Source organism: Sorex araneus, chromosome 4 (assembly GCF_027595985.1).
Source record: "Sorex araneus isolate mSorAra2 chromosome 4, mSorAra2.pri, whole genome shotgun sequence".
NCBI lineage: Eukaryota > Metazoa > Chordata > Mammalia > Eulipotyphla > Soricidae > Sorex > Sorex araneus.
In genome coordinates this window covers 151074508-151100202 of record NC_073305.1, presented here as the reverse complement: position 1 = coordinate 151100202, position 25695 = coordinate 151074508, and the positions used below count along the sequence as shown (strand labels likewise).

The window sequence follows — 25695 nt, the reverse complement described above, 5'->3', positions numbered from 1 at the left end:
TATATGTCAGAAAACTAAGGAATGGATAGCCTTGCCTGTCCACGGTCTCTTGGGTAATTGGTTCAAAGCGAGGTGATGAGCCTCTCTCCTAGTTCATCATTTCGTTTGTCATTTAGTGGAATGATGATTAACTGAACAAGCATTAATAGTTCTACCCTATTTGATATCCCTTCAGTTACTGTTTATTTGTTTGGTTTTTGTTTTTGTTCCTGATGGTAGGGCTCACTCCTGTCTCGGTGCTCAGGGATCACTCCTGTACTCAGGAACCACTTAGGATGCAAGGGATCAAACTCAGGTTGGCCACATGCAAGGCAAGCACATGGCCCTCTGCACTCTCTCTAGCTCCAAGTTATTATTTATTAGTAGTAAGAGGCTATCTTAGTTTCCTTGATTTGCTTTAGGAGTACTAGCATCTTGGATCACTTGAAACAACAATAAACCTTGTGTCATGGTTTTGGTTTCCAGAAACCCAAGATCCAGGTGTTGGCCAGGCCCATCCTGGAGGCTCCGTGGGAGGAACCTTGCTTCCTTCTTCCTTGCTACTCCTGGAGCCTACCTTAGGGCTGGCATGAAACCGATCCCTACTCCATCTGCCTTCAGGGTTAGATGATTTTCTCCCTCTGTCTGTGCTTAGATTTCCTTCTCATAAGTCCCCCAGTAATTAGGCAAAAGCCCATCTTAACCCAGAATGCGTTAACTTACCTTGATTGCATCTGAAAAGATGCTATTTCCAAATAAGTTAGTGGTCATAGGTTCCAGGGAGATGGATTTGGGGATGACACTATTATAGTAATCTCAGTGCAGTGATGCTCATATTAACTCATGCTTTAAAAGAAAAAATCCATGTCCAATATCATCACGTGACTTTGCTTTTTATTTATCATTATTATTGTAATTATTATTACTGCTTTATTTATTCATTTATTTATTTATTTATTTTGCTGTGCCAGGATTGGACATGGCAGTTCATGAGTAACCAGCCATGCAGTGAACCACATCTCTGATGGTACATGGGTTTTGATATCACACACATCCCTGACTGGGATATGGGCTCTGACATCACACACATCCTTGACTGTTACATGGGCTCTGATATCACACTTCCAGTGTGCAGACACTGGCTCTTCTGTTTTCTATGTTACCTTGGGCAATTTATTAAGCCTTTTTGCTTCAGTATCTTCATCTATAAAATGTTGATCAATAATGCATACCTATCTTTATTAGGCATCCAACTTGTGTGGCAGTTAAGTTAAAAATAGAAGGAGAATGCTTAGAATATTTTCACTCTCTCTTTACTTAATATGTTTTGATTTTGATTTAAGAAAATATGATTATTCTGTAACCATGGATCTTAGAATGGTACTAGCTAGATAGAAAATGCTAATTGATTGATTCCTGAAATGTTAATCATAGCTATTCACCACTATAAATAACTTTCATCCCAGAGGGTCACATCAATTTAAAGCAATTAAACATCCTTGATTATAATTTATTTTATATATTATGGAAGTATGAAATCAAACTTCAGTAAGCAATTTTTTTTTCTCCAACTATCCCAGAAAGATGGCCAGTCCACCATCATGTGTTTCAGTTCCCATGTGAATCCATGGCATAGTGGGATTAACATGGTGGGGGTTAATGAGCTGCTCAACCCCGCCCCTCCCATGTGTCAGTGCTGAGTGTCCTGCCTGCCCTTGGCCTCCAGCCCCTCACCTCCACATTTTCTTTTCTCATTAACTAAAGTTTAGTTAATGGGAAATACGGTTGGGTCAACAAGTACCCTTTTAAAAAGATTTCCTGGGGCCAGAGAGACAATACAGCAGCTGATAGGGGTAGGGGTGTTTGCCTGGCACAGCCTGGGTTCTCCCTGCATTTCCCCAAAGCCCTGCCCAGAGTGATTCCTGAGCTGAGTCAAGAATAAGCCCTGATGGGGCTGGAGGGATAGCACAGCAGGTAGGGCATTTGCCTTGCACGCAGCCAACCCGGGTTCGAATCCCAGCATCCCTTATGGTCCCCTGAGCACTGCCAAGGGTAATTCCTGAGTGCAGAGCCAGGAGTAACACCTGTGCATCGCTGGGTGTGACCCAAAAAGCAAAAAAAAAAAAAAAAAGAATAAGCCCTGAGCATTACCCTGGACATTTGGGTGTGGCCCCAAAAGCAAAACCACAACAAAAGTTTCCATATTCTTGGATGTGCAGGTACTGCATTGGGGGTGGGTGCCAGAGGGGGGTGATTTAAAGCTACATGATCCTGATTCCCTGGGAGGAGAGTAGCAGAAGCCAGAGATAAACTCTTCTCTCTCCACACTTTGTTGAAACCAACCTTTCCCCCAAGGGAAGGGGAGGAAACTTAATCTTCCTTTCCTCTTCTTTTCTTCTTCCTCCTCTTCTCTTCTTTGCACTAAAAGATTGTAGCATATCTGTACGCTGGTTCACAGTATCTGGTTTCTTTTTTTGTTAAGTAAATGACTTGGATTTTTTAAAAAGTAAATATATAAATATAAGTGTGGATAAATCTCTAAACAAAATCCTGTTATTTTCAGCGCCACTGAAATAAGATGTGATTGGCTTTATATTGGAGTGTTTTCCCTGTATGATTTTCATCTCTGTCAAATCCAAGTAACTACCTCATGGAGAATAAGGCGTCTCAAAAAAACAGGCAACCTTCTGTGATTCATATCACGTCACCTTGCCGGAAAGCATGACAGGTTCATTATCCGAACACATCTGGGATAGAATTCCAAATGAGAACTTTGCTGGGAACACTGTGGTCTTAATAGAAGAATGCTTCTCCATAGCCTTAATTGAAGCTTGTGGTTGTGTGGCAGGTTCAGACTCTAAGAAGCCGACCTCCTGGAGCTTCTTGTTCGGGTTTGCACACAGGGAGGGTCCAGTGGGAAGAGGAAAAGGATCGAAGCTGCTTCCCTTCCCTGGTCTTCACTGACTCCCTGCCCCAGCACTTGCACACACCGCATGCATGGAAATTCCCAGGTCCTAACTCTCTCCCCAGGTCTTAACCCAGAAGGGCTTGAGGAAATCATCCTTATTTGGAAGGTAACAGCAGAGTCCCAGGGTAAGTGGTGATGAAAACTAAATGTGAAAGTTAGAAATTCACTGAATGGAAAAAGCTGGACATTAAATGAAGCTGAAAATAATTTTAGAAGCATAAGGTAGAATATTAGCTTGAGTTTAAAAAGTAAACCACAACGCAACGGAGTCAGTCCCGGCAGCCAAAACCCTCCAGAACTCAAATGCCACCATGGTCACAGCCGCTCTCCACATGCTCGGACGGTCCTCACTCATACTTTACACCACCAATATACCAAAGTAGCACACCACATTTGATTGGGAAGGCAACCAATCTTAGGCGGAAATACATGTATACATATATACATATGAGTGTGTATATATATATGTATATATATATATATATATATATATATATATAATCACATAAGGCTGAACCTTTAACAACATGTTACTAATCTCATAAAAGAGCTTAATGACTCCTGGGTGAAATACAACAATCTTCACACACTTTCCTACAAGAAACCTTTTTTTGTCTCATTTTTAGTGGATTATTCATAACAAGCAATACAAAATAAATTACTTCAGTTCTGCTTGGGAGTCAGGGTTTGGGGTTCGGGATGGAAATATGGTGGTGGGAAGGTGTAATGGTGGTGGGATTGATGTTCGAATATTCAACTTAATCAAATATTGTGAACAACTTTATAAAAATAAAATAAAATAAAAATGTTTAAACCACAGGGAGCTGGAGAGATAGTAGAGTGGGTGAGGCACTGGCACTAACTGGTTGGCACACAGCCAGCCAGTTCTATCCCAAGCAGCCCTTATGGTCCTCTAAGCTCCACCAGGAGTGATCTCAGGCACAGAGCCAGGAGTAAGCCCTGAGCACAGCTGGGTGTGGCCCCCAAGCAAACAAACAGAAAAGGGGGAAGCCACAGATTCAGAGTCATAGCAGAGGAGGTAAAGTGCTTGCTCTGCATGTGGCCAGCCCAGGTTGGATCCTGGCATGATGTGTGGTAGGAGTGATTCCCGCTGCAGAGCCAGCAGTAAGTCCTAAGCACCAATGGGTGGTTCCAAAAACAAAGAAACAAACAAACAAAGGTAAACTGCTCCCTCAGGTGGATGAAGGACTAACATTAGAAATGAAGACAAGACATTAAGGAAGAAAAGAGCTTGGAAGTGTCCCTGCCGACAGCCAAGTTGGGGGTGCTGCCTCTTCCATGCAGTGCCAGTGCGGAGCTGTGAGTTTGCAGATGAAATTCTGCAGAGGGTTAGTATGCCGTGGAGAGATGTGGCCAACACAGAATGTGCCTTCCGCTGTGGTTTGAATTTCAGGTACCCAAATCGGAATTTTCCTGGAGCATTCTCTATGGCAGTCCTAATCCGGTCAGTTTCCTGGTCTCTTTGCTTAGGAGTACGAGACCCAATCCAGTGCGGAAGCCAAGTTTGTGAAGCAGCTGGACCAGTGCGAGATGATCCTCCAAGCACACGAATACGAAGCCCAGGAGAACAAGCCCGGGAGGCTGCAGGACTTCTATGATTCCACAGCAGGTATATTCAGTGTGGTCCTCAGCGAGTCTTGACTCTGGTCTGGCCTGAGCCCAGTACAGCCGCTAGCTCTGTTTGCAACCCTCACTGCTGCTACCCTTTTCTGGCCCTTTGGTAGGGAGCATCTGGAAATGAGTGTGGGTGCCTGGTGGGGGATAGTGTGTACAGGAGCGCGAGGCCCCGGCTCGTGAGCACTGGGCTTACAGCCTACCTCTCCCACCTACTGCTACTTGGTGCTTCTGGAGCCCCCTCTAAAATCTCAGACTCTGACTTCAGAACCCCTTCTGAATAGCTACCCTACTTAAGTCGTTGGTTAGAGTTGAGATGCAGGAGACGTATGGTATGTGAAAATGCTTTCTAACCTGCAATTGCTTTTTAGATGCACAGATAAATAAGTTGGAGGAAGAAATAGGGACGTGAAGAAAATCCCAAATAGTTGAAATCACTATTATAGTGCTTTATAAGCACTGTCCTGGAGTCAGGTTATTTGATTTGAATCTTGATTTTGCTGCACACAGTCCAGGTAACCTGCATTTAACATCTGTAGGCCTCAGTGTCCTTATCTTTAAAATGGGAATCATTATACAATGATTATACAATCTAGTTGATAGGGTAATTTGAGGGGTATAGTGTGGCAGTTTGTAATGGGGTGGGTAAAGGAAAATATAATCTAGACATAATTCATATTAAGTATTTAGGATTCTGGAAATAAGCTCTATCTTCATCTGTTTCAGAGAGAGGAGACACGTGGCTCTACTGATAACAGCTGGTGTTCATGTTGTTTCTTTTATCATTCAGAAGTGCTCCTTGAGTGCAGAGCCAGGAATAAGTCCTGGGCACTGTTGGGTGTGGACCAAAATAACAACCAAGAAAGTAGGACTAAAACTCACTCTCTTGTCCTTGGGCATTCTTCAGGTGAACTCGACCACTATCTCCCAGGACAGTCCTGCTAGAGATGACCTTTCTGGAATGTCTCAAGAGTGACCTAAAAGAAATATAGAAAGCCATAGTCTACAGGATTTAGATAATAATCAGGTTGATTCTGAATTTTATTTTCCCTCTCTCTTCCAGTCCCATTATATAGATGAGTTCTTTGTAGATTGAGTGAACTAATCTAACTTATACCTTGATCTCATCAGGCTGGCTGGTACATCCCATCTGTGTCAATAAGCTCCCTTTTTTGTAGACAGAGCTATTGTCCTGTGTTTTGGTTCATCCCATCTGTGTCAATAAGCTCCTTTTCTTGTAGACAGAACTATTGTCCCATCTTTAAAAGACATACAAATAAGCACAACTTTTTGACTTTCCTCTTCTTAAAAAACCAAAATTCTGAGGCTTTTGAGTAGATATCTTATAAATGTCCCATTATCTCAAGGTTATTCCTCCATTGTGAAGGTCCTTAGATGTCTTTTCTAATATCCCTTGCCAAAAGTAAATATTCCCTATGAGTGCTCAGTTTGCCTTTGAACTTGAGTTTGCTGCATCCTGTCACATTCGGATTTGCATTCTTCTTTGTGATGCTCCTAACAAGTCTGTTCCCAAACCCCCATCTGCCTCTCCACCAGATAATAAACACGAAAACTACGGCCAGTAATGGAAATAAGTACTGAATAATTTTTCACTTCAATTATATAGAACACTGTAAGAAACCAGGGGCCGTCCAGCTGTGGACCAAATCAACCGCTCCCTGTTGTGTGAACAAAGATTCACTGAAGCAACCATACTCCCACTCGTATGTTACCAGGCTGCTACTCACCAGAATGGAGTAATTTCAAGAGCCATATAGCCCACAATGCATAAGTTAAATCCTGGCCCTTTGCAGCAAAGGTTTCTTTCCAGGCTCTTTGCTATAAGCAATGATGTTTAAAAACTAGCATGTCCACTATTGTAACTAAAATATAAATTTCTTTTTTTTTAATTAGTGAATCACCGTGAGGGTACAGTTACAGATTTATACATTTTTGTGCTCATGTTTCCCCCATACAAAGTTCGAGAACCCATCCCTTCACCAGTGCCCATTCTTCACCACCAGTAAACCTAGCATCCCTCCCACCCTCCCCAGTCCCGTCTCCCCCCACCCCCCACTGCCACTATGGCAGGGTTAAAATATAAATTTCATTTTGACACTTTTCTGTTTTGATACATTCACAGTGAAAATAGAAAATGAAACATGAGAATACTAGCAGGATCAAAAAAAATGTGGGAGCTAGAAGAATCAGTAAATCTCAGTCCAGTTAGTGAGTTGCCCATATCTAAGTTGAGATAAAGGATCCCTGCATCTTCTGGGTAACTAGGAATGAATGGAGACTAGACTTGGGAGTGATCATAATGCACTGTATAAAAATAGGTAAATAGAGTCACTGTTCATTTCACTGTGGTATACAATATGTATTTTAAAAATTAAAAAATTAAATAATGTGACTAATGTAAGAACTAGTCTCTTGCCTCAATAATCCATCAAGAAAGAAAAAGCAATTTGAGATAAAAATACAGACTCATCATGAGAATTTTGAATATTTATAAATTTTAATTTGATAATACTAAGAATTTCTCTGAATCAGTCACAGCTTAGAGGTATTTTTCTGTCTTAAAAAGTATCTTGAATCATTTGTTTTGAGAAACAACATGGACCTAAAGGAGTAAATGAGAGAATGTGGGAGATGTACCTGGAAAAGTGGAATGAGGTCAGCGTAGGACAGTAGTTTTTTCTCTGAGTGAGGTGAGGATTTGTTGGAGGATGTGGAGCACAGAACTAATGGTTTGACTTGTATCTTAAAAGAACTACTTAGGTTGGAAGGAAGGAAAAGATGTGGCAACTATTGTAGTATCTAAGTGGGAAACAGTTGTTTGGATGATAGTAGGCAAAGCAAGAAGTAGTCAGATTCTGGATCCTTTGAGTACAGTCCTTAGGATTTGTAGTGAGGCATCCAAGAATTGAGCTAGCAAGTTGAAGGATGGAGTTTCATTAGCTGGAGAAGACAGGGGAAGAATAGTGAGGGAAGAAAATCAGGAGTCTCCAGAGCAAAAGAAGGTTGCTTCAAAAAGCAAAGTATAGATAGCCATCAGACTTATAACAGTTGAGTCATGTAGGAGATAGTTTGTTTCCTAAATAAGGATGGTGGGAGGAAAGGAGTGAGACAGTGAGTATAAACTGTCCTTTTGAGAATTTGCTTAAAGGGGAATGTAGGCTCAAGAGGGATGTGTGGCCAAGTGAGTGTTTTTAAGACAAGATAAAGAGACATTCAGTTGAGCTCCCATTTGACCCAGCAATACCACTGCTGGGAATATATCCCAGAGAGGCAAAAAAGTATAATCGAAACAACATCTGCACATGTATGTTCATCGCAGCACTATTTACAATAGCCAGAATCTGGAAAAAACCCGAATGCCCTAGAACGGATGACTGGTTGAGGAAACTTTGGTACATCTATACAATGGAATACTATGCAGCTGTCAGAAAAAAGGAGGTCATGAATTTTGTATTTAAGTGGATGGGCATGAAAAGTTTCATGCTGAGTGAAATGAGTCAGAAAGAGAGAGACAGACATAGAAAGATTGCACTCATCTAGGGTATATAGAATAACAGAGTGGGAGACTAACACCCAAGAATTGTAGAAATAAGTACTAGGAGGTTGACTCCATGGCTTGGAGGCTGGCCTCACGTTCCGGGGAAAGGTCAACTCAGAGAAGGGATCACCAACTATAATGTAGTCGAAGGCCATGTGGGGGAAGGGAGTTGCGGGCTGAATGAGGGCTAGAGACTGAGCACAGTGGCCACTCAACACCTTTATTGCAAACCACAACAGCTAATTAGAGAGAGAGAACAGAAGGGAATGCCCTGCCACAGTGGCAGGGCGGGGTGGGGGGAGATGGGATCGGGGAGGTTGGGAGGGATGCTGGGTTTACTGGTGGTGGAGAATGGGCACTGGTGAAGGGATGGGTTCCCGAACTTTGTATGAGGGAAGCATAAGTACAAAAGTGTATAAATCTGTAAATGTGCCCTCATGGTGATTCACGAATTAAAAATAAATTAATTAATTTAAAAAAAAAAGAAAAAAAAGAGACATTCATATGCTGATAGACATAATCAGGGAAATATAGGCGTGCAAATTGCTGTCCTGGGATCTAACATATAGATAAAGAGGGCAGTTTTATCCTCTTAAATAGTTACCGATGAATTGTAATATGTTCCTAAGAAGAAGTGATTAAGGAGGGAGAATATTTCTGTGGGAGTGGAGGCCACAGAACGAATCCTCAACTTCCTAATCCCAAAAAATTGAGAGAGCGAGCATGAAACTGAAGCTAGTTTTCCAGAGTGAAGGTTTGCGGGCTTGTAAATGATTCCGACAGGAAAAGCAGTCGATGGTCAAGTCTCACAGCAGAATTTTGACTCAGTGGGGTAGCGGATGAGCTGATAGCAGAAAGGAGCAGAGTCTGAGGACAGGTCCGGCCCTGTGGTAAGAGCAGTGTGAGAATGACCACTCATGGGAGAACTTGAGAGCGATCTGGATCCATGGGCCAAGCAAGAGTGAACAGAGTGTTGAGTGAAGAGATTTAATGATAGGAAGAACATGAAATCGAGTTAATAAGAAATGAACAGTGAGCATCGGGCAAGACAGGAAAGGGAGGCCAGCTATAACATTCCTCTTTCCAGGCCCTACTGATGGAAGAGCCTGGAGCTCAGTTACTGCTGCCTAGGAGCACGGCTGGAGAGCAGGGGCAGACACAGGTCTGTTAGTTTCGGTGTAGAGTTCAAGTTCTTGTCTGTATCCTGGGAGAGCCTTTCTCCTATCCTGCTTCTAGCCTTTTTCTCTGTAGGTACTTGATGCCTCTGAACTAATTTCAGGTTCTGCTTATACAGATTGTTTTCAGTTCTCTGAACACTGTTCTAGCTTGGTGGAGGGCTGCCTGTAGGAGTTTCCCCCCAGTTCTATCTAATCAGCAGTTGGCCCGAGTGTTATTCTGTGTTCTGTGGCATTGGGTCACAGAGAAGAAGCTCCATGCCATCCCCTCTGGTCCCTCTCCAGGACCTGGAATTGAATTCTTCATGGTAGGGCTATATAGATCTGATCATGGACCAGAGTCCCTGGTCACCCCCAGGAGTAAGCAAAAGAAACTCATGTCTCCCTTGCTTTGCAGGGAAATTCACTCACCCTGAGATAGTTCAGCTTGTTTCTGAACTAGAAGCAGAAAGAAATGCTGCCATTGCCGCCGCAGCCAGGAAGCCCAACTCCTGAGATGATGCTCGATGTTGCTGTGCTACTGTGACAAATATTTTATTTTTCTGTTTTTATGCTATTGTGTTTTGTGACACTGTTGGTCTGTTGTTTTTCCCAGAGGTGAGTTTTTTTTTTATTTTTCCCAATTGCTGGACTCCAATGAAAAAGGAATTATGAAGAAGGACAATAAAAGCAGAAAATAGGATGTGGTCATGAAAATGCCATGGGGTGGGGAGTTTTATGAACTAAATAAATGAACTAAATCCCTAATATTTTTAATTTGGCATAATTTTTTTGGAAAACTTTTTAATTTGGGGAGTTATTTGGGAACCACTCCCAGTGGTACTCAGGTTTACTCCTGCTTTTATCCTCGGGAATCACTCCTGGCACACTTGGGAACTATATGGGCTACCAGGAATGTAACCCAGATTGGACACGTGTGAGGCAAGTACCCTACCCAATACTATCTTTCCAGCCCCTGGAAGGGGGATTTTTTTTTTTACCTTATGTTATGAATTAATAAAGTATATCCCTAGAGGGAAATTTCATTGAATGTTAGAAAGTTGAATTAAAATTGCTTGTAAGAAAGGTTTTTCTATTGACTTAGTGATGAGAACCCAGGACTGAGAGGGTTAATTAAATGTGTTCTATCCTCAATGAAATGATGCTTTAAAAAATTTATCACTGTGTAATCAGCTTTTTTTTTTTTAGAGTCAGCTTTTTAATTTCACTTGTGGCCCTGATCATAGACTTACAAACTTCCCTAGCAGGTTTCACCCTTTAACTCTGATCTTTTTTTTTTGTCATTTTGGAATAGAAATTGAGGCATACAATTTCCACTGCCACGGGTCTTCCTTTTCTACTTTCTCTTCTCTGATTTGTAAGTCTTAAGAACATTTTTATAAGGTGCTTGCCTTGCACACAACCAACCTAGGTTGGATTCCTGGCTTCCCTTGGAGTCCTCAAGCCCACCAGAAGTGATTCATGAGTGCAGAGCCAGGAGTCACCTCAGAGCATCGCTGGATGTGGCCCCGCAAACAAAAATAAAACAAGACCAAAAGATTTTCTGGGATTACACAGTAGAGCTGACTGTCAGACATTTCCCTGTTACAGGTTAAGACATTAAGACACCCACCCCGCTTGATTGTAAATTCTGAATGCTTGCTGAACTGTGAGAAATGGAAAACTGCAAATCAACCCCCATGTTTTGGTGTGGGACAGTGATACCTGTCTCTTTAATTCCAGTGTCAGTTTTCATGTGAAAAACGCCTTTAGGCTGGCATGGAGAGAATTCTAGGCAGCATTTCTTTGGAAACTCTTAGCAGTATCCATGGATACCCACTCTGCAGGAAGCAAGGTGTATGGTCTCTTCTGAAGCAGCACACATATGTAATGCGGCTGGTCTGCACAGAACTGGGCAGTGCTGCTCTGCATAGAAATCATGTTCCATCAGGCAAAAAAAAAAAAAGTAAGTGGTTAAACATTAGTAAAGCTCGATTCTTACTGGAATAAGGATTAGTAGGAAAACAACTCTGTCCACCAGTACTTGTGTTTTCCTGGGATGAGGACATGCACACAAAATAAGCCCAGATGCAGTTTAAATATAACAAGATTTCTATAGTCCTGGAGTTCTGTTGAGGGATGTTTGCCTTGTGTCGTAAGTTCACAGACTTTGGAAGGCTCTATTGGGTTGAATTCATGCTGGTCATTTAAGCATTATTTTAGTTTTGCATCTACCTACCTGTCAAGTTTCACATTCAAACCTAAGCTTTCCTAACTAAGGAGACATCTTAAATAAAAGAATTATGGTGCTTTTATTTAAATATTACTTAATAGGAACAAAATTGAAAATCACCACAAGAAAATACTGTCTTCACCATGTCAATGGCTATGGATATTTGAGTATTATCATTTAATATTTTATCTCAGAAGTTACATATTATGTATCTGGAATTGTTCTTCTAAGTAATACATCATATCATTTTAATGCAGAGTAAATGATTATTCTTGGGTTTAATTCAAAGGAAAAGAATTTCTTCTTATGTTTTCCTCTCGGAGAGCCCGGCAAACTACTGAGAGTATCTCACCTGCAAGGCAGAGAGCCTGGCAAGCTATCCGTGGTGTATTCGATATGCCAAAAACATAACAACAAATCTCACAAAGGAGACGTTATTGGTGCCTGCTCGAAAAAAATTGATGAGCAACGGGATGACAGTGACAGTGATGTTTTCCTCTGTAGACTGACATTTCACTAGCTATTATAATTCTCACTGTCCCTTATATTTGAAAAATGTCCATTCCAGAATGTTCAATATTTTCATCTCAAAGTCTTAGGTTGATACATGCCCTGTATGTGTGTGTCGGGGGGGGGGAGGGGGTGTGAGGGGGGAGGTACCTTGTAATAAAGCATCTTCTGTACCTAATACCTGAAACTTTTATTTAGGTAATTTTCCAGTCTTGTTATTCATAGAGACTAGAATGTTTTTCTGTGGAAAAAATGGTTATTTTTTTGTTTACTTTGATATACTCCTTTATGGTATAACCTGAAAATGTTCAACCTTTTCAGAAAGGTAAAATAAAGAATTTTACCATTCTTAATGAGAAGTAGTCAAAATAACCATGTAGGGCTAAAGAGAGTTTGGGAATGTGACCTACCAGAAGTCAGTCTATAAGAGAGGAATTTAAGATCAACTTTTTTAGCACATATGACTATTGCCCATCATTGTGATAGCATTTAAAAAGTGGTAAATGGTACATTACAAAATTTCACATATTTATTTTTTTAATGAGTTTATTGTATAACCACAACTGACACTCAGATTTTAGACTGAATTTAGATAGAAATGTGTTGAGATACATTTTGTTATTTATTTATTTTTTTTTGCTTTTTGGGTCACACCCAGCAATGCACAGGTGTCACTCCTGGCTCATGCACTCAGGAATCACCCCTGGCGGTGCTCAGGGGACCATATGGGATGCTGGGATTTGAACCCGGATCGGCCGCGTGCAAGGCAAACGCCCTACCTGCTGTGCTATCACTCCAGCCCCTGTTATTGTTTTTTTGCTATCATTTTTGTGTTCATGGCACCAAACTGAATCATTTTGATTTGTGAGTAAAGGTTATATCCATTTGCAGTGTGCCAATAGCTTTTAGCACTTGTGGAATACTTAACCTACAGCATGTAAACTGGTGTCAGCAGGACAAAAAGAGACTCAGCAGTCAATCAAGTTGGAATGAGCTTGTACACGTACGAGGGGAAAAACAGCTGTTGAGAAAAAATGAAACTAAACAAGGATGACTCATCTGCCATCAACGTTAGCTCATTGGAGTGATAGTTTATTCACATACATCTTATGGCAAAATGGAAAAGAACTACCTGTGCCATGGCCATTATGTTACTCCCTGCCTAAATATAATAAAGAACGTTTTTCTTTCAACTACTAGGATATGAATATAATTCTTTAAGAATTGAGAAATGAAAGTTGAAGACTTACAAACTGATAAAATGAATTTGAAATGCTGAGTCTGTCACACTAATTTTCCTCTCTGTTTTCATGGTGGTGGGCATCCAGCCCAGAGCTTCGGATGTGCTGGGCATGTATGTGCTCCATCACTGAGCCTCATTCCCAGCCCCCATTTTCTTAGTTGTTCTTGTATCCAATTTTATTATGCTATTTTCAGACTGTAACTCTGAGACAGTCGTATGCAGAAGATGGTTGATGAATGAAAACATTTTTTTCATGGCAACATGACTTCATTTATACTGTGTGCTACATGTGATCAACACGGTAGGTAGCAGTGATTTTACAGAAGATCATTTCAGATGTTACAGGCTGCTGCAGACTGGAACAGAGATTGAGTACCTGCATACAGCAGGAAAGCAAAAGCAAGGTTTGGCTTCAATTCACAGACTAGATGGATAAATTAGGATACAGATTCTTACTGTCAAGGCTTCTGTGTCCATATTTGTCTGTTCTGGCTTAAGTTTATTGCCCCAAATTATCACTAAGACTTCAAGGCCTTATTGAACACGTACATAACCTGAATCTTCAGTTAGGTGTGCTGCATTCGTCTGAATAGAATTGTTCAGATTGGTTTTATAGAAAAGTCACAAATCGGTTCTCTTTTGTAATCAAAAATGAAAATTGTCATAAAAATACATATATCTCTATAATGTGGATTATATAGAGAGACTTTTAATTGTGAATTTTAGTCAATAGGCCTCTTCACTGTAAATTTTAAAAAATATTATCTGTAGGATATATCTCTGCTCCCTGGTAACAAATGAATGATCCCATTTAAAAAAGGAAAATCTAGTAATGCACCTAAGAGCTACTACTAAAAGACTATATTCATTGTTATTCAGGAGAAAGGGACTGAATGTAGAACTTCGCTTCTCCAGTTTCTACTTGCTCTCCTTCCTGAGTTCACTACTTATTGACCATCAAAGAGATGTTCAGAATTGGAGGTAGTTTTAGCAGTCCTAGGAAGCTGCACTTACAATTACTTACATTTCAACCCCTCCTCATCACCAAATCAGCAGGATCTGATTTAAATATAGCATCTGCAGAACCACAGACACCCCCTTTTAAGTTCAGCCATGGCCCTGAAGACTTAAATTAAGAATTCAAAGTCATCATTAAAACCAATTAATTTTAATTTCTTAAATAAACGTACATAATTGATGTGAGCGAGGGATCACAAGCAGTCGAAGAAGTGTGCAGCGAGTACTGCCATTTCTGGAGATGGTGAGCGCTCCATCCTGCAGAGAGGACGGAACTGAAGGAACGGGAACGCCCTCCAAGACATGCACAACGGAAACAAAACTAAGAGCTATGGTTGGAAACTCTTTGTTGAATTACAGAAGTGGGTTATAACCTGTTTTCTATCCAGGGGACCAATTTGAAAAGTTGACAAAGGATGAAAACTCAAGTGGGCGATGGTCAGGCGTGTCTCATGAGCAACACAAATACAGATGGAAATTATATTACTCGTCGGTGGTAGTGAGGGAGCATTTGAAGATCAGAGTGGAGGCCAGGGTTTTCACGTGGGGGTGCACGTCGGGGCGGGAAGATTCTAGCACTTCAGCTCTTCGTCACTGCGCAGAGGGCCGCCGGTAGAGCTCTGGGCGCTGGCATGTGCAGTGGAGCTGAGCACCTCTTCGAAGCTCCCTCTGCCCTGGTTCGTTCCGCCTACTTTCGTCTGAAAAAATGCAATCAGGTGTTTTAAGATACACAAGTTATGTAACGTTGGGATTTTTCTTTAGTTTTTTCTTTTTTAACAAGACTGGGAAAAGCTTGAATACTTTCAAGTTCAGAAATGACACTTCTTGAGAGGGAACATAAAGAAGATAAAGAAGTTTCCTATAAACAGTGAGGTAAAGTCAAGCTTGGGTCCCGAGAGAGAATTGGAAACTAGTTTTGAACAATGTTTAGACCCCCACCCCTTATACTCCTCTTAGAGGAATTAATCCATATCTGCGGATCTGCACTTACACAGAGAACCCATTTAATGAAATGATTATTTCCCCCCCATTGACAAATGCATATACTTTTAAACCGACTTCAATTTAGGATTTCTACCTAAGATTCAGCAAGATAATCTGATGGCTGAGAGATGAAAAGGTGAAAGGACAGTGGCTCAAGCAAACATGATTTCTTGTCACTACTTTGAAAGCTGAAAAAAGAATCAAGTCTTCAGCATTGATTCCTTACTCCACATCTTTCTGGCAGTTATTTTAATAGGAGGAGTATTCTTTGAAGAGTGAAGTTATGATATTTGACCAGGTTCCCTTTTTTGTGTACTTGTTGGCCAATGAATAAAATTATGAAAAAAACAATCCATAATCAAATGTGGAGAAGTATTTTGAGAGTTCTTCATTTAAAAAAGTCCTTTAAAAGCATAGGTAATGGTCCAAAATGCTTAATGCCAGTCATACTAATGGTAACACTGAGCGTTAACAACTTACATTAATGAAGAGGTATGCACTCAATAATCATGTTCCCATTCCCTAACTGCTTTCATTGTCCCAAAATGACCACTCATAAATCTCACTAGGGCGTATTCTACCTGATCTGCCCTTCAAAAAAGGGGAAAAAAACAAAACCCAAACACCAGTCCTGACTTAAAAGCAATCCATTTAAAAGCAAATCCATGCATTTCTCCAGTTACCATTAAACCCCCTTAGCCCTATAGATCCAATAGTTAAGCAGAACTTCCTTTTTCTGCCTGGGTTCAGAAAACTTGTTCAAGAAGGAATCAGATAGTAGTATTTTTTAGATTAAGAGTCACATTATTTCTGTCACAAGTGCTCAATGCAGTAAAAAAAATATAAAGTAAATGAGTATAGGTGTATCCCCCCAAACCATAGACATATACAATGTAAAATAGTATGTAATTCAGTGTTTGTAAGTTATAAAATTTTCTACTTTTGATTTATTTTTTTCCTTTTTTGGGTCACACCTGATGATGCACAGGGGTTTCTCCTGGCTCTGCATTCAGGAATTACTCCTGGCAGTGCTCAAGGGACCATATAGGATGCTGGGAATCGAACCTGGGTTGGTTGCATGCAAAGCAAACACCCTACCCGCTGTGCTATCGCTCCAACCTCTATATTTGATTTTTTTTTAAGCAATACAAAAGTGTAAAAGCCACTATAAGCTTACAAATCATTTAAAAATAGGCAGCCAGCTAGATTTGGCGCAAAAACTTTAGGGTGCAGGTTACGGACATGGAACATGGATTCCCTTCACTCTTTTAGGAAATGGGATTGTTGGGTTTTTTTTTTGGGGGGGGGGAGTTTGGGTCACATCTGGCGATGCACAGGGGTTACTCCTGGCTCATGCACTCAGGAATTACTCCTGGTGATGCTTAGAGGACCATATGGGATTCTGGGAGTCGAACCCAGGTCGGCCGCGTGCAAGGCAAATACCCTACCCGCTGTGCTATCGCTCCAGCCCCCAGAAATGGGATTGTTTTCAACCATGTAGTTTCTCACTATACTCATTTATTTACTGAGAAGTGATTGATTAAATATGAACAATGCTATTAACACATTCCATATTCCTCTTTCTTAAAATACACATTCTCTTTTGCAATAGAAGTCACATACATTATTCAGTCAATTATTGATGGTTTCTTCTGGATTTTCCAGTATTCCTCAAATCCATACAGAAAAACAAAAAATGAGAGAACTACTAAAACATCTCGGCAAAGAAAAGAGTAGAATAAAGAGTTTACTTAATAGGTTGAGTTTAATGACCACACACTATGGACTCACAAATGTGTGGTGGGAAATGTACACTGAAGGGACTGGTGGTGGATTATATGACTGAGACCCAAATATGAACAACTTTGTAACTATCTCACTACAAATCGATTAATTAAAAAACAGATGTGTGAATAATAAGCTTCTTTAAGATCTCTCTACATAATGGTTTCTCATTTAAGAATTTGTCACTTTGTAAATTATGCTGGATTTTAAACAAAATTTTATTTAAATTACTGAGTAAACTTTTAAATCTCATGATAAAATGGCTGGCACGAAGACCAGAAAGAAATAATAAGTATAATATATCTTCTTGCCTTTTTATTTTTTGAGGGTCTGATCATACCATGTAATGTATTCATCAAAAAGTATGTGCATTTATAGACAAAAATGCTAACTTATCCCTGGGTACAGAACAATTAGAAGGATATAGTTACTCATGATTTACTAAACATGGTAGAATAATTGAACATGACTAGATCAGAGGGTCTGAGTCTACTTTTATTTTTATGTGTCTAAGATGGAGCACAAAATATGCTGAGATATCATCTGGTAATATATTGGTGGTGACAAGAATGTAGGTAGAAGAACTAATTTTTTATGACTAATTCAATAAAATTACATGGAAAATCAATATGCAAAAAGAACTATCACTTGCACATAAATGGCCCATGGTGTGTGATAGATTGAAGATGTCTGGAGTAGACCATGCTTTACAGCAGAATGTTATTTCTGAAAGTAGACAATCAACACACAAAAGAACATGATTCCCTTTAAGTGGTATTTTAAAAAGTGCATGGCCCGGTGTGACCCAAAAAGCAAAAATAAAATCAAGCTTAAAACCATATGTGAATGTAATGCTGCAAAGAAACCTATAAGGAGTTTCACTTATCCTATTTCATGAAGGAAATAGCCTCCAGGTCGATAATCGAAAAAAAGAAATAGATTTGGAGATTCTGTACACAAATGTAAACTGCAGAAAACACTTATACATTTTTATATATCCATTACCATTATATATCAGTTTGTTATTTTGTTAATTTATGTGTCTGTTAATTTGTTTACACATCTATTATTTGATCTGTTAATGTGCTTATACATTTATTTAGTCCAGAAAAGGAAAAGAATCAGAAATTTGTAATTATCGAAGAAATAAGTGGTTTTACATAAAGCACAATTATTTGCTATTCTACCTACTGTCTGGCTGGGGAGAAAAAGAGGACCTTAGACTCTACGGTGACAAAGGTAAAGAAGTGAGATGTGAGTTCTGTTAACACTAAGAGCAGCCATGCAGACATTGATGTAATTGATTTTCAGGAAATCTTGACATTGGCTAGTATCCAGTTGGTAGGTAAAGTATAAAAGTTAAGAGATTGAGAGTGTGGATCAAATACTTTAATCATATGTGAGCTGTGAGCTTACCAGGGTTTCCTAAAAGGAAATGATAATAAATTGTTCTTTATTCTTCTTTTGCTTCTTCATATCTTCTTCTTCTAAAGAAAACCTAAAAGTACAACTTGTCCTATGTCAGACCTTGTCTAACAAACAACAGAATCCGTGGGTTGTCTAGACTAAGAACCCAATGTAGAGAAACCAGCTCAGGATTTTTTTTTTTTGAGTATTTTGATACTAGATAGTCTAGTGAAATATGATGGTGACATTGCATGTACCTCCTGATTGAAAGTTTTCTTGACAAATGAAGGTGATTTAATGGCTTATATCTGCACCTGTACACTCAATAAATGAGGATGATGACAAGCAGGATAATGAAATGGCACAAATAGTTGTTATAATAAATGAAGTCAATGGAAGTATGGTAAATATGAGTTACTGTGTCAGTGTCAGTAACTGGATTTCCACCTGGATTCTGAGGCCTTTCCACCTGGATTCTGAGGCCTTAAAGACCTAATTAGAAGCCTAATAAAGTAGAGGTAGAAGAGTATGTGAAAGATCCTCCCTCAAAGGGACAAGTCTTCCAGGACGAAATCAGTCATTGTAGCTAGGCCCTTCAGTAAATAATAATTTAGGGAATTCAAAATGCAGCTGGATAATTATCATGTGAATATATATCCACTTTGATCTGACTAAAGATTATATGAGCTGATAATTATCCCAGCAGTAGGAAATACAAAACAGAATTGTATATAAAATAATGATAATGGTATCAAGATATCATTAACTCATGGGTAAAGTGATATCTTAAAAATAATCTGAGTAGTTGCAATGATTTTTTTTTCTGACGTAAGGGCTCAATGCATTTTAGGGTTGAGACTGATTTTACTTTTGTCCTTTTTCCTTCCGTAGACTAGTACCTATTCTCAAACCATAAGTTGAATGAATTCTTCTTTAGCACCTGCCTTGTAATAGCATACTTTCTGTTTATACCCAAGGATCAGATACATTATTACAAAGGAACACATTTGAGACTCCACTTTCTTTTCTCTTTTGATACCTGCTGTGCTCAGTATGTGAGTTGAGTGATTAAGTCTAGGTAGCTAATATGGGTACATGGCAGGATAATACATGGAACTAAGTTCATTTTTGTTAGTCCATGATCAAACAGAGACTGAGGTGATAATGACCTTTCCACCTGGATTCAGAACTCACGTTTCCCCTGTCCTGTCCAAAGTCTTCTCTCACCTATTTGGCTGGGGGGTGGGGGGGTGCTTAAGATTTCTAAGCAGTGAAGAGATGAACACAGATGCTAATTTATGCTGATAAACAGTTCACCCCTGAATGTGGATCTGAACATCTCTGTAAAACACAGCAGCGCTCCCCCACCTTAAGTTTTAATACAGTTGAAAAAAAGGTCTGACATGCGAGCTTTTCTTCTTAACTGCAGGGAATGCCACAGACCTGCCTTTAGAATTAACAGCAGTCGCAACTAAGCTGTCCTGATTCAGTGACCCAATGACACAAAATTCACTTCATCTGTACCTTAAGGCTTGTGACAGTTGTCTCAACCCTCTCCTCAAAAGATTTGAAAGTAGGAGAATTCCTAAAATAAAGAAAGAGAGGTCAGCTCCAAAGACCTTCTGTCTTAGCAACCGTGCTATCTGATGTTCTGCCCTTATTTGTGAATATCGCCTCTGCATCAGCTGTCAGCTTGCCACCTGCATCAACCGTGTTTGAAAGTACGCGTCACTGAGCTCTTCGAGGTTGAGGACTGCCATGATTGTCCACAAATTTTTCTTTTAATAATAAAAATATAACCAAGAGATTTAACCTGTTAGGTAAGTTTCAAAAACCTGAAGCTAATGCTTTTCTTTCTGAGTAAAACAGATACCCAACCACAGAATTAATAACAAAACATTTAGTAATACAGAATTATAATAATGTTATGGTACATAATAAATTATTTCCAGTGAATCAAAAGTGTGAAAAAGCAGCGTTGAATGCTTTTTCCAACTCAGTTTTGTTTTTGGATTTTTTGGGTGGTTTTTGGGTTTTTTTTGATAAACTTTGGAAAGTCTGTCTGAAGAATGCCATGTTTGAGTTTTTCCACTTGAGATAAAGTTATTTATTTCAGTAAATGTGTGACGAGACAGAAATAGTACAAGGGGGGAAAAAGATTCTTAAGTTTGTTTGTTCCCCTGCCCCCCATTAAGAAGTAATCTTAATTACTGCATTAAGAAGTAATCATTTTGCTAATTCTTGGGGGGGTGATCTGAAAGTCACTGTTTTCAATTGAAATATACCCGTTACTTATCTATTCCTTAAAGCAAAAGTTATAAAAGACCATATGGTTTTTCTTCCTAAAGAAGATATATACTTCTATTTGTTATCTTACCAGGCAGAATCTTTGCAGGCTATTGGTATTTTATTTGTGACTCACTCGTTGTGTTAAATAATCTATGTATCATCTTGTTATTTTAAGCATTAGATACTTCATTTGGTTACTTTTGGTTTTCTAGATTAGATTTGGCCACATGACATTATGATGTGATGACATCATTACCGTTAAAAATAATGCCAAGTCCAACTAAAGAAACAGGAACTGAACTAAAAATGTATTTTAAATCTCATATCCATGTCAACTTCCAGCAACAATTACCATCATTTTCAGGTCAGATAATTCAACTGAATGTTGCTATATTTGATAAGCCACTTGCTGTTCTCGCTCAGTGCCAAAGAAATAGAAAGAGGAATGAACTAGAGCAAGAACCTTCATAAAGGAAAATGGATAAAAAGTATGGGCATCATGGAGTATGACTCTAATAATATCAAGAGATAATTAACAGAGAATATACTTTTGAGTAAATGTGGCTTTGTTAGGGAGTATCTCCCAAGATTGACGTTTCATATTCCCAGAAATGGTTTTATAGGCGACTCTATGAACTAACAGTGGTGAGTCCAGAGGGTTCAAGCATTCAAGCGTGGGATCAAGCTGGAAAGAGAGCAGAGCAGTTTGCCTTGCATGCAGCAAGAGCAATCTCTGAGCATAGAGTGAGAAACAGACCCTGCGCTCATCTGGGTTTGGCTCAAAAAAAAAACAAAGGAAAAAAGGTGGGGGGGAAGCATGGAACAGCACCTTGTATATGATTCAAGTATGAGTCAAATTCCTATGAGAGAGCTTCCACAATACGTCTATTTCATGATGAAATACCTATGAATTACACTTCAGTGACTCAAAAGTATACACTTTTTGGTACCTGCCTTCCTCTGTAGGTTTTATTTGGCCAAGTTTGCTCATAGATTTCCTGTGACAGAGAACCAGAATAGACAGAAAGTTCAACTTAATGCTCTGAGGATAAACATCATCTGAATCAGGCCTTTTTCTCAAAAATAAATTTCAGGCAAGCTCATGATGACTGCAGTGACCCACAAACCATTAAATGGATTCCTGGTTCACAGAGTAAAGCTATGCAAACTTTTCCCTCATGCCTTCTTTTAGACACACAAACTGATATGTTGACCAGAAAAGGAACTCAGTGCCACAAATCGTACTAATCAATTTGGGTGCACTAAAACGAGAGGGAAGAAATCGTTCAAAGAAAAACATATCCTGGATCTGTGTTTTCTGTTTGCCACCAAAGCAGGAAAACTGAACGCTGTGGTTAAATTTCCAGAGAAACCAAACAAGCTCATTATAATAAAAGAGATGCTGTCATATATAACAAAGCAAAAATTTTCAAACTAAACTGTGCTAAAACATGTGTTGGAGAATTCTCTCTGATCTCATTATACAGTATCCAACTATAAACTTATAACACCGCAGAGAACCCCAGAAAATATTTACTTTTAATGGTGTCAAACTATTGATAACAAGTATGACTTTGTTATCGCCCTTCTGTATTACTCTTCTGTTATTACCCTTCTGTAATGCTTTTATAAAAGAATACAATAGAGAGCAGGTAGAAATGGCCCAATTCTGATACAAGTGAGGAGGGTCCTAAAGCCTTGATGCTCCCCTGCCACTTTGCCCCCTGCCATGGGGCCCAAGAGCTCAAGGCAGCTTTGAACCTCCAAGGATAAACCACGGAATAATGGTAAACACATTCTCTTATTTAACTTGATGAAACTGAAAATACGGATTGGACTTTTCTTAGGCTTCAAAATTCAGTACCGGGCTGCAAACTTCATATTCCTATTCCCATTGGAAGTCATTCCTCTGTATTACTATTAGTATTATTGTATATCTTGTAGCCTACTTCTCCCTCTGGGAGAAACTGGCAAGCTTCTGAGATTTTCCTGCCCACATGGGACAGCCTTGCAAGCTTCCCACGGTGTATTCATATGCTAAATCCAGTAACAAGCTGGATCCCATTCCCCTGACTCAAGGAAAGGACGCATAGAGAGGTTACTGAGCCCGCTCGAGAAATCGATGATTAATGGGATTTCGTGATCATGATTATTGTATATAGTATTGATATATAGTAATACTATTAGTATTAGTAGTACTAAAGTATCTCTGATTTTCTAATTATATCACTAATTCAACCTGAAGTGGGGAATGTCTTTCTCTGAAGTTTTTATTTGACCAGTAATTTGAACAACATTTTTATTATTTGAAAGATACCTCACCTCTACCTCTAAAGATCGTCTAACGTTATCTTTTCTAGAGCATCAGCCTTCTTGGTCTTCTAGCCTTTCATTTGAACTTTCTCCTAAGCTTGCATTTAATTTTGCTGAAGTACAAAGTGTGTTGACATCTTTCCAAGGGTGCTAGAATGTTCCAGGATCGGCACTTTATACGGCTGACTTTGAGTCTCAAAACAACTTATTAGAAGTAGTTTAATTTCTCCCAGTGTCCAGATAAGAGAATAGAGATTGGTTGGCAACTACTAGAGATAGGTTAAGTAAATTGTCTCAGCTCACACATTTAGAGAGAATTGAAAACTTTGTGTCTGGTCAAAACCCCCTATTCATTACACCATAGTTCTACAAAATTGTCAATCTTTTCTCCTGAAAGGCATTGGAAAAAAGAATGAGGTAGGTAGTCATACTTCCTTTCATAGAAAAGGGAGAAAAGGCATAAAGTAAACATTAATAAGATAACACTTCACATACACATAGTTTTAATATTATGCAAAATAATTTATGCACATTACCTCATAGCAGGCATACTTATGGAATGGCGAATGGAGTAGCTTCAGGGCAAAAGCAGATTAAGGGAGAGGGGAGAAAAAAAAAGGAAGACAAAAGAAGAAAGCACAATGTAAGTACACAAAAAACTCCCTATTCACAGTGTTAAAGCAGCAATCTTACCATCTCACGCACTCCCTTGCCCACCCCACAAGATGTTATTTGTTTTCCATTGGGAAAGATAGGCCACCATCAGCTTCCGAAGGTGGTTGCATATTAGTCTACTTCTGGAAGGTTCTCAGTGGTCAGGAAATCTGAGAAGAATGTCTGGATTCCCCTAGGTGAACCCAGTTGCTTGTGGGCATCCTCTCCAGAGTCCACCTCCTTTCTCCACTCCCTTTTCCTGTTCAGAAAGACAGTTCAGAGTAAAGGGCAGGACCCAGGAGATATAATCAGGCAGCAAGAGTAAATGTGGAGAAACTCTACAGAGTAGCAGGAAACAGAGTAGCAGGTAATTTGCACAGTCTAACGTGAGAGCAGCACCTTCTGCATCTGGTCTAGAACGTTTGTTTTAGGAATATCCACATTCCTGAGAATTCTAGAAGCCCACGGTTCTCACCCTGTTAATCCCAGTCACCGACTTGTCTTCCCTCTGATAGGTTAATTAGCTCTTATAACTCGTTGAGTTCTAGAAATAAAGATAGACCTAGGAAGGGGGACTGTCGCCCACTTCTCTGGCCGCGTCTACCTATCATATTTCCTACCCAGCCTCTGCTTTCTCTTCTCTCAGCCAGCTAATAAGGATCAGACTCGTCACCCTTTCTCAGAGCTATCCACTAATGTTACCCGACTGAGCAGCCTGGCACTAGGACTCAGCAAGGAAAGGACAAGAAACTCAGGGTATACACATGATCTTTCCCTCGACATTCCATTTATAAGCAATAAGCAAAATGTTTCCTAAGAAACTACACTGAAAAAGAATTACTGAAGAAATTCACCAGCAGGGCTGGAGCGATAGTACAGCTCGTAGGTGCTTGCCTTGCATGCAGCTGGCCTGGGTTTGATCACTGGTACCACATATAGTCCTCGAGCCCCATATGATGTACCAGGGAGTGATTCCTGAGCACACACTCAGGAATAAGCCATAAGCACCGCCACTGTGGCCCAACCCCCCCACCCCCAATTATCAGCACTATCAATATATTCATTTATTAAACATAGGCATTTTTAAAAGAAAAGAATCCCTCATGCCAACTTGACCTATATATAGTATATATAGTAAGAATCCAAAGAAGAGGCTTAATTCAGAGCTGGAGTTTGACAATCACACACTTCCTAACACGTGTTTTCCAGTAACCTTTTTCCTCTTCAGTCTCACAAGGCACATACAGAATGTTGAAGCTGAGCCATCTGGAGAAGTAACACTTATAAGAATTCAGAAAAAAGACACAACAATCTAGAGAAAGCAATTTTTTTTCCCTTTACTCTCCTTCCTAAATATCTATTTCAAAAATGCAATTCTCAAGTTCCACTTTCCTTTATTTTAATTCTAAGGAACTCTGATAAAGTAAGAAGGAATCTTGCAAAGAGAATAAGAAACTGTGTAGCACGTGAATTTAATGGAAATGATTCAGAAATGAATTAAATATGTGTTTAAACAAATTCAAAGGTGTTAAGTGCCCTCTGATCTACCTGATCAGACATATCTGCAAGCAAAGAGATCTTTCATTTGGGTTTCAGTGTACCCAGAGTGGGAAGAAAGTGCAGGGTTAGGCAGGGAATGCTTACCCAATGGAATGAGACCTGCAGCCAGAGCAGCCCAGGGAGAAACAAGAGCAGAGTTAGCACATCAGAATTTAAAGAAATAATTGCATTGTTCCTTGAGCTCCAAAGTGAAAAGTAGGTAACTCCATTCACAACCCTCCAATATACTGACTTTCAATGAGCCATACTTTAGTAACTTATTATTCAGTATTATACAACTATCATTCATATGGATATACAGAGTTGGTTGAAAATTAAATTATCTTCCCCCTGCAAACATTTCATTGCTACCAGATCACATGCAGTTTGAATAAATTCAGCAGAATATTTCCAGCAGATATCATA

At 39.6% G+C, this 25695-nt stretch overlaps 2 protein-coding genes across 4 annotated transcripts in view; one reads left to right on the top strand and one right to left on the bottom strand.

The window, feature by feature from the left end:
- The window catches only part of HDDC2 (HD domain containing 2), a 28276-nt gene extending 18213 nt beyond the window's left edge, over positions 1–10063 (top strand). Inside the window, exons 5-6 of the mRNA XM_004613980.2 lie at positions 4439–4577; positions 9714–10063. Of these exons, the coding sequence (XP_004614037.2) occupies positions 4439–4577; positions 9714–9811 (237 nt within the window). The 3' untranslated portion in view covers positions 9812–10063. The remainder of the gene's footprint in view (positions 1–4438; positions 4578–9713) is intronic.
- A 2146-nt stretch (positions 10064–12209) lies between these two features.
- The window catches only part of TPD52L1 (TPD52 like 1), a 123430-nt gene continuing 109944 nt past the window's right edge, over positions 12210–25695 (bottom strand). The window contains exons 5-8 of one of the 3 annotated variants that reach the window (XM_055137028.1): positions 25375–25389; positions 23613–23651; positions 19999–20059; positions 12210–14996 (exon numbers count right to left, since the gene is read on the bottom strand). In XM_055137028.1, coding sequence (XP_054993003.1) covers positions 14871–14996; positions 19999–20059; positions 23613–23651; positions 25375–25389 — 241 coding nt within the window. In that variant the 3' untranslated portion in view covers positions 12210–14870. The remainder of the gene's footprint in view (positions 14997–19998; positions 20060–23612; positions 23652–25374; positions 25390–25695) is intronic. The other 2 variants (XM_055137029.1, XM_055137030.1) reach the window with 2 other exon arrangements.